The sequence below is a fragment of the Macrobrachium rosenbergii genome, chromosome 36, assembly GCF_040412425.1.
Source record: "Macrobrachium rosenbergii isolate ZJJX-2024 chromosome 36, ASM4041242v1, whole genome shotgun sequence".
In the NCBI taxonomy this organism is placed as follows: domain Eukaryota; kingdom Metazoa; phylum Arthropoda; class Malacostraca; order Decapoda; family Palaemonidae; genus Macrobrachium; species Macrobrachium rosenbergii.
In genome coordinates, this window is record NC_089776.1 from 16,389,103 (window position 1) to 16,398,601 (window position 9,499).

Genomic DNA, 9,499 nt, shown 5'->3' on the forward strand with positions numbered 1-9,499 from the left:
CAAGACGTTTTTTACGGTCCTTTATCAGTTCTATGTTTTTAAAAGTACTGTAAAACTCTTTCTTGTTTTTAACTTTTCCTCTACATTACTGCGACGCCACGTTTGGTGTCCCACGAATTTAAATCTTAATTTTTTTAGTTCTTTTCCTATTTTTTTTTTCATTACACCTCTTATGGACACACATTATCATATTTTCAGGCTCGTGACTGCAAGCTCTAACGCTCTTCCATTAGTTATGAAAAATATTTTTGAAATACTTTTAACCAAATATATCACCCACATGATAAATATACAACTCTGTTTTCTTGATAAAGCTTCTCACTTGATTTCCAAAGACCATTATGTGAGGTAAATGGGCCTGCGCTCCTACCCACATTAAGTTTTTCTAATGAACATTTGGTCTACAAAACTTCTTCCTTGCAGAGAGAGAGAGAGAGAGAGAGAGAGAGAGAGAGAGAGAGAGAGAGAGAGAGAGAGAGAGAGAGAAACATTTGCCTTATCTTACCGACATGCTTTTGGTGGGAACAATTTCAGTCACTCCCAATTAGTAAGAAATAGCACTCCTCCACATTGAAATTTTTTATTAATTCTGTGATTGAATTAACGATACTCAACCAAACTCTTCATCGACTCTGTATCTCACACTTAATTTATACTCTCTCTCTCTCTCTCTCTCTCTCTCTCTCTCTCTCTCATATTTAAGACCTAGAGAATACACTGCAAAAAATCTAGTTTCTCTTCATATTGTTTCGCCTTCCATTCGTTTTTCATATGTATTTTGTATCTTAAAACATTTTCTTAAACGCAGGAACCCGTATCTAAAACATTTAAATTTTCCATTCCTTTTTCCCCTAAATCACCTGTCAGTTTCATGCTTTTTGTTTTTCTTTAAATTCTTCTCTATGACTTTTGCTTTTATGACTGTTTGGTCATCAGTATGGATTCTGTAACGCAAACTCATCTGTTACTGTCCTCTCCTGTCACTTTTATATATGGTCATCTAAGGAATTTTGGGGATTGTTTCATTTTTCTTGACTTTCATAAAGCTTTTGGTAAGGTATGTCTGGTGGTGCCTCTCTTGAATATGTTCTTTCCGTTACCCCTCTACTTCAGATCCGATCTTGCCCAACCCATTTATCTACCGACGATTGTTCTCAGAATTCTCAACCTTTACCTTCTTAGCGCTCTCCAGATTGTCATTTTCATTCTAACTTAGCATTTCTTGTGGCTGAAGCAAGGTTAGATAGTATCTTTGTGCAGGCAGACCAAAATGGGTTAACTTTTTATTTTAAAGATTAATTTTACTCAACCTTCACTTTCTTGGCTTCATTGTACAGGTCCAGAGTTTTTCAAAATATTTTCCATCTTACTCTAAAATTATTATTTCGTAGTCACTGGCCATTTTTTAAACATATCACAAACGTCTCCCTTCTTATTTAGGCATGGCTCTTCAAGTGTAGCAGACTTTCCCCATCTCTCAGTGCATACATTTGCGTCAACGCCGCGGAACGTAACAGTTTTCTAAGAAACCAACCAGGTATTTCTTCAGGCTTGAATTTCTTTCATGGCATTTTCATTCCCACTCACACAGTCATGGAACTTTTATGTGTGTTCTTTTACATAGTCATATAGTTTATGAATACCATAATAGTAGTACACTCCTTCAGTCCTCATTCCACACCAGACTTTCTATCCTTCATAGTACTGACTGCTCTAGAACTTTGGGTTTTGTCTTTGTTTAGCTAACTTCCTATAAACGTATTCATTTTCAAAACCTATACTTCACATGTACACATTACCATTTTTGTTTCATCTAAGCTATCGTGTTGAAGTAATGAACGTCATTAATCAGTAAAATCAATCCCTTTGGTTTTGCGCTTGATTTAACACAAGACAAAACAGTGAACATATTTTATAATTCTAGTTAGCCAGCTTGACCTTAAACATGCGACAACCATTAATCAGAAGGGACTAAAGTTAAACTGGTTTAGAAGCAATTCCTCCTGCAAAAGATTCAGAGCAAGCCTTACGTTTGGTGTCTGTCTTCCTTGGTGAATGTTATAGTGGTGTCCCACTGTGGCATCTCAGGTGGTACCAAGTTACTATTAGACTGGATAGCTACCAAGATTTTAAAGATTGGAATTCCACCCAGGCATTGGAACATAAACAGATTTTTATTGCAAGTAAGAAGAATGTCTTTGTTAGTCTTTATTGTCAATTGCCACTACTTTTCTATGGCATCTCTCAAGTTGGTAACTTTCAGGTGGTACCAAGTTACTATTAGACTGGATAGCTACCAAGATTTTAAAGATTGGAATTTCACTCATGCATTGGAACATGAACAGATTTTTATTGGAAGTAAGAAGAGTGTCTTTATTATCCTTTATTGTCAATTGCCGCTCTACTTTTCTATGGCATCTCTCAAGTTGGTAACTTTCAGGTGTTACCAAGTTACTGTTAGACTGGATAGCTACCAAGATTTTAAAGATTGGAATTTCACTCATGCATTGGAACATAAACAGATTTTTATTGGAAGTAAGAAGTGTGTCTATTATTCTTTATTGTCAATTGCCACTCTACTTTTCTATGGCATCTCTCAAGTTGGTAACTTTCAGGTGGTACCAAGTTACTGTTAGACTGGATAGCTACTAAATTTTAAAGATTGGAATTTCACTCATGCATTGGAACATGATCAGATTTTTATTGGAAGTAAGAAGACTGTCTTTATTATTCTTTATTGTCAATTGCCACTACTTTTCTATGGCATCTCTCAAGTTGGTAACTTTCAGGTGGTACCAAGTGACTATTAGACTGGATAGCTACCAAGATTTTGAAGATTGGAATTTCACTCATGCATTGGAACATGATCAGATTTTTATTGGAAGTAAGAAGACTGTCTTTATTATTCTTTATTGTCAATTGCCACTCTACTTTTCTAAATGACTCCCTTGACACCAAGCTGGCAGATGTAAAAGTGGTTTCTGTCAGCCAACCAGTCCCCAATCCTCCTTCGAGGGAATCTTTCATTTGCCTCGTACCAGATGATTAGGACGTTCTGGTCCTCAAAGTTGTCAGGTTCGTCTGGGCGCCAGTAACTCTGGAGCATGTCCACGGGGCGTCCATCAACCCAAACCCAGTAGTTCTCATGACCTTCTTCAGTTCCTCCGACCCACCATGTATCATTTCCTGTGGAAAAAAAAGTATATCATAGTTTAACCAGACCACTGAGCTGATTAACAGTTCTCGTAGGGCTGGTCCGTAGGGTTAGACTTATTTTACGTGGCTAAGAACCAGTTGGTTACCTAGCAACGGCACCTGCAGCTTCTTGTGGAATCCGAACCACATTATAGCGAGAAATGATTTTCTATCACCAGAAATAAATTCCTCTAATTCTTCATTGGCCTGCCGGAGACTCGAACTCGGGCCCAGCGGAGTGCTAGCCGAGAACTCTACCGACTCATCCAACGAAGAACTATTTCCTTTGGAGGAATAATAGTTTCTCATTTCGGTGTTTTGTTCCAGTGGTTCTTTTCACCTCTTGCTTCAGTCATCTGGAGCGTTTTCTGCTTCAAGTGGAGAAGAAGTACTTATTTAAAAATATATACACCTGATGCAAGAGTCGTGGATATGAATCTCGTTTTTATGGTATGCGGTACAAATTCTTGTTGCCTAAAGTTACATTCTTTCTTTGCCGTTCCTAAAACTGCTGTCTGTACCATTCGACTATCCTGTAAGGTAATATTATTAATTATTACTATTAAATATCTTGATATATTTTTCATACACTTACATATCCGTAGACTGTCAGGATCCCTAATAATATTCTCGCACTTGATGAACTGCTTTGGAAACTTCAGCTTTTTCATAATACATAACAACAGAGCCCATCCCTACTCCATATAAGCACTGGTTAAAGAATCTGGGTCAAATGGAGAACCTTTTCGAACTGGTGGGCTCCGGGAGCCACTTGTCTATTATACTCTTGGACAATATTGTTTAGTCTTGTTTCTTTAAGTGCATTCTTTTCATTTACAACATCTAATTTAGAGAATGATTTATTTCTAAAGATGTTAGAGTTTACTCTCGATAAGGCTTCTTCAGCTGCTCCCCTAATTTTCACGTCACTACAGTTGCCATCGTTTTGGTATTTTGAGAGCTCTTTCAGTAGGTTTTCCTCCACCAGTGTGCTGCATGTACGCTCATTTCATCATTTTGGTATTCAAATCACTTTTTTAGTTTTCTGTAAAAGAAAACTGTTGAGATGGCTGTTTGTCTGTCCGTCCGCACTTGTTCTGTCCACCATCAGATCTCAAAACTACTGAGGCTAGAGGGCTGCAAAATTGGTATGTTGATCATCCGCCCTCCAGTCATCAAACATACCAAATTGCATCCCTCCAGCATCAGTAGTTTTTATTTTATTTAAGGTTAAAGATAGCAACGATCGTGCGTCTGGGACCGCTATAGGTGCCAACAACACAGGCCACACCGGGCCGTGGCTGAAGTTTCATGGGGCCGCGGCTGAGAGTTTCATACAACATTATACGCTGTGCAGAAAACTCGATTCTTCGGCGCAGTTTTACTTGTTTTTTTTTCACTGACATTAGAATTATTCCAGTTTTTAGATGGCATAACTTATACCTGAAGAACTGGGCTACTTGTGTTTTCCATCAAAAACGACAGCAAGGTCAATTCATCGTCATTATTATTATTATTAGTTTCCTTTTCCTTTTTCATCTGATTTTGATGTCACTTGATAGGAAGGTACCTTGGAGTTTTGGTGATCATTTTCCTCAAATATTTTTTCCTCTACACTTTTTAGGTCACAGGTTCATAAATGTGTTAATAGTACAGGAGTTTTCCCAAACATATCTCGAAATCTATGATAGTTATAGGACTCCCGTTCTTCAGTTGTCGATACGGTCCATTATACAATGTATATATATATATATATATATATATATATATATATATATATATATATATATATATATATATATATATATATATATATATATATATATATATATATGTATGTATGTGTGTGTACGTGTGTGTGCGTGTAAGAAGTGGGAGAAGGACAGACATGTCGAAAGCAGATGTGTTTATTACAGATTTTTAAACAAAGTTTTCGTCCCAAAGTTCGCTGTACCTGCTGTTCTAAAACGCCCCCCTTTTTTTTTGCCAGTCTTCCACTAATACATAAAAAGTCTTTTTTTGAAGTTTTACGCCAAATCTTCAGTCACCATATTCTGGCTATGAATTTAAAACTAACTAATACCAAGAAACCTTTTAACGACTGGTTCTCTATTTAAATGCAAAGAAAAGCTAAGTCCACTAACAACCCCGGTGTAATATACAAATTCACTTGGCCCAGGTATAACCTGAGGGCATATGTCGGTTGCACACGGAGGTTGCTGAAGGTGGGAATAGATTCTCATCGTGGTGTTAGTTACAGAACAGGGGTTAAACTATCGACCCCTGCTGGATTCTCAGGCATACAGACCATGTTTATAAATGTAAACATGATATCAAAATATGATGATTCTGAGATTCTGGGTGGAGCCTCGAAAGACCAATTTCTGACGATTCTTGAATCATTATCTATTAGCAGATTGTTCCTCAGTTAAATTCCCAGTCCTCTGCCACGCCTCTATACCTGCCGGGAGTGTTCCTGGAACCCCAAAGTGCCCTTCGTTGGCACTCTGCCTTCTTTCTGCTTGATAAATAGATGTACCTTCTCTTCTGTATTTCAATGCTTATTTATTAATTTTGATTTTACGACAAATTCAAAATTTTTATTTAATTTTTGTCTTAGTTATTTTAATTTTTATGAATTATTTGGCTGTTAAGCTTGAAAAGGGGACAATTGTTGCCCAGAAACGTCGGCGATTGCCTTCTCCCACTTCTGATGTTTGATCGAGTTCCTAGCAACAACTCGCTTCCTGTGGTGTATATATGTATATATATATATATATATATATATATATATATATATATATATATATATATATATATATATATATATATATATATATATATATATATATATATATATATATATATATATATATACCCTACTATATATGTGACCCTATTTCTGAAGATAGCAGGGTAGTGGAAAAGTCAAAATTTTTTTGAATCTTAATTTTCTCGTTCCTAATGGTCACTTAGGTATTTTCCTGGTGTTTCCTTTACCTTGACAACTATTTTTAATTCAGAAGTAAAGTTATTTAACAGTCAGCATTTTATTTTTACATTATTTTGAAGAAACTTGGTAGGCAGGTACCTAGAAGTATGATGATTATTTTTAAAAAGGGTTTCTCACCACATATTTTTCCAAGTTCACAGGTGAATTCAAAGTTACAAATTGTAATTTTAAGGATATAACTTTTGTATGGTTTTGATGAAACTTCATATTACGTTTGGTCTGGGTAATCATTTTCCCAGAACAATTTTATTTTGACCTATTTTTCAAGGTCTAAATTCAACTAAGGTAAAAATTTTACTTTTTTCTAATTTTGACGAAGCTAAATACACGAATATGGTGAGCATTTTCCCGAATTATTTATGCCTTTGACTTTTTTCAAGGTCACGAGTCGTTTTAAGACAACGTTGAGAGCTTCTCCAAAGCGCAGAAGCTACAACAGTTTGGTCTTCTGTCCTTTTCAGGATGTATAGTGATCAAGTTTTAAGGGTGAAACAGCAACTGAATGGGGATGGGCTATTTCAGTCGCTTTGTTAACGCATTCAGAACCTCTGTGACCTTTTATAAGTATTTTGACAGATTATTAATTTCATGATTTCAAACATTTTAAAAAGTCATATGGTGCAGTGATTTCATTTGAGTGAATGAGTTTTGAGGTCTGGTGCCAGAACAGATACAGTTTAAATAAAAGTTATTCCTGCTTCCTGCCGTGAGTTTAAGCAATCTGTGCTCACGTGCTAGAATCCTTTAGGTTGGGGATTTCACTGTACACCACACTTAAATAAACGAATTCTTCCTGGACTGACCCAGATGGCAAAGATGCCCTGGCCATTTCTAATTTCGACAATATGAAGTGGATCATACATCCTGCATGAGTCCCAGACTAACATAATCGACTAGCTAATGCAATTGACTTATTATTCACATAAAATTCTAAGAAGTATTTTTTCTCTATTTAATCTTCTTGAAACTCTATTAACTGCAATAGAGTTCATTTCTACCTTTGCACCTTTTCCACCCATTTCCTTTGTTACTCTCTATCTGAGATATTGGTTAGAGGAATGGAAGTGCAAGTTCTTTTGTCAAAACGCTCCTCCAGAGCTTGAGTTTGACTGCTTGGGATCTAGCTATTTAGGTTTACGAGGGAATTCTGAGCCTTCTTTGATTCTCGTTGGGCTCTTGACTTTTGCCGTCTTCAGAGGTACATGAATCGTAGCTCATATCAGAGTTAAACTTTGCATGGCTAAGAACTTTATAAAAAGAAAGTGTAATAGCTTCACTTCATCTTTTTAACATTTGCCTCTTCTCTCTGGCTAAACTATCGTAACATTTCTGTGAATTATGCTTTCTTCCTCTCCTCCAGCCAAAGAATCCAACCTTGGTTTATTTTGACTCCTGAAATTAATCTGTATCTGACCCTGTACTCAACGTCTTATATCTCAGTTCACAAAATTCATGGGGTAGTTTATGATGAATTTATAATTATCATAGATAGTCATTTAACGTAAAGTACTTACTAAAAAATCTTGAATGCTAATGGGGCATTTAAGAACTGTAATACTATGAGAAATACCTAATAATGAACATTCCTGTTAATACCAAAGTATTTGTACGTTAAATTTCATGCAAATCATGGGAAAAATTTTCCGTTGGTCAATTTCAAAATTATTGGAAAAGATTATTGAGATGCATAAAAAGATTGTCAGTGTAATTTTAGTCTATATTGGAGAAAGCAATCGTCCTATCAATGTGATTGGTGTTAAAAATTTGTATGTTCCAATTATAAGTTTGAATGAATTATGATTGAATTAAGTTTTATAAAAGAAAGTTTTGAGAGGAGTATGGATATCTACGTAAGATTGTTTAAGCCTGATAAATTTATTTAAAATTAATTATGTAACATTACAGGGGTTAGGTACAGAGGCCATTTGAAAATAAGATTAGTAAATACAACGTTTGGCACAACACACCTGTAGAAGGATTACTCGCCCCCTTTGTGAAGTCAACAATTCTCATCGTTTGTAGGCAACTTTTTACTGTAAAACTGCCACAACATTAGGTGCCTCATACACCTACACAAAAGGCTCATTGCAACTTCATCGAATCTTACTACACACACTGCACAATCATCCATGTAGCATGCACACTCGTACGTCCAGGATATTAGGATCCTTCGTTTCCAATACCTCTTTCACCTCATCTACCCAACCCTTTCTTTGTCGTGGTCTCATTTTCCCTAACACGTTTCAGTTATACACGTTTCAGCAACCTGTGATCACTCATTCTCTTCGCATGACTGAACCATCTCATACTACTTTGATCCATCCATTCACCTTCACAAAACGTCTACGTATCTTCATATTTCTCACGTACCAATGCACAGTGAAGTGTACGTGTAAGCAGTTGATCTCGGCAGCATCACATTTTTTTTCTTTCATTCGCATCTACCATCCAAGTTATGTCAGCGGCCATACCACACTGAAAGTTCCGTTCTTCCTTTGGTCAAGTAAAACATAGATGAGAGTTACTAAAAAAAAATCCCTTCATATGAAATCCCCACTTTGGCTCCCATAAACAATTCAAGTCTCTTCCCAGTCTTTTGCATACCCTCAGCTACCTTTCGTGTCCCACTTCCTTTATCATCCTACCACCGTACGTTATTATTTTATGCTAATCATTTGCCTCCGTTCTTCGACCATCCATAATAACATTTACTGTTCAGTTATCCGGGTTCCACCTTGTTTTTCCTGACTACACTTATAACTACTGATAGTTAGTGACAAATAACCTTACCTAGAAGGGAGATATAGTGGAACACATCGCTGAAGTCGTCTGGGAAGTAATCAAACACTGCCAGATCGACGGGCAGGTTCGCAGAGCTCATGCTCTGGCAGGATTGCCTGGCCTCGTGCCAGTGTGCACCTTCGCTGGAAAAGTAGTAGCACAGGGAGCCCACCGCAACGAATGGAGAAGGACATGCTGCAGAAATGAAGGCATAAACAAACGGGTATGAGTTGCAGATTAATCTCTCTCTCTCTCTCTCTCTCTCTCTCTCTCTCTCTCTCTCTCTCTCTCTCTCTCTCTCTCCTAGAAGGCTTGTGTTTTTGTGATTGAAATAGAGACGTGGAACAAATTAGAATGTGTTTTGTTGCTGTTTTCGATAATGTACACATGCGTACACACACATATATAGTATATATATATATATATATATATATATATATATATATATATATATATATATATATATATATATATATATATATATATATATATATATGTATGTTTGTGTGT

General features: G+C 36.4%; 1 protein-coding gene across 1 annotated transcript; it reads right to left on the reverse strand.

Annotated features, from left to right (window-relative positions):
• Nucleotides 1–2,935: 2,935 nt before the first annotated feature.
• Nucleotides 2,936–9,089, reverse strand: LOC136856692 (uncharacterized). The gene is made up of 2 exons (XM_067134751.1): nt 8,999–9,089; nt 2,936–3,186 (listed from the first exon to the last, which is right to left on the reverse strand). Exons 1-2 carry the CDS (start codon nt 9,087–9,089, stop codon nt 2,936–2,938), a joined length of 342 nt encoding a protein of 113 aa, XP_066990852.1.
• Nucleotides 9,090–9,499: the final 410 nt, after the last annotated feature.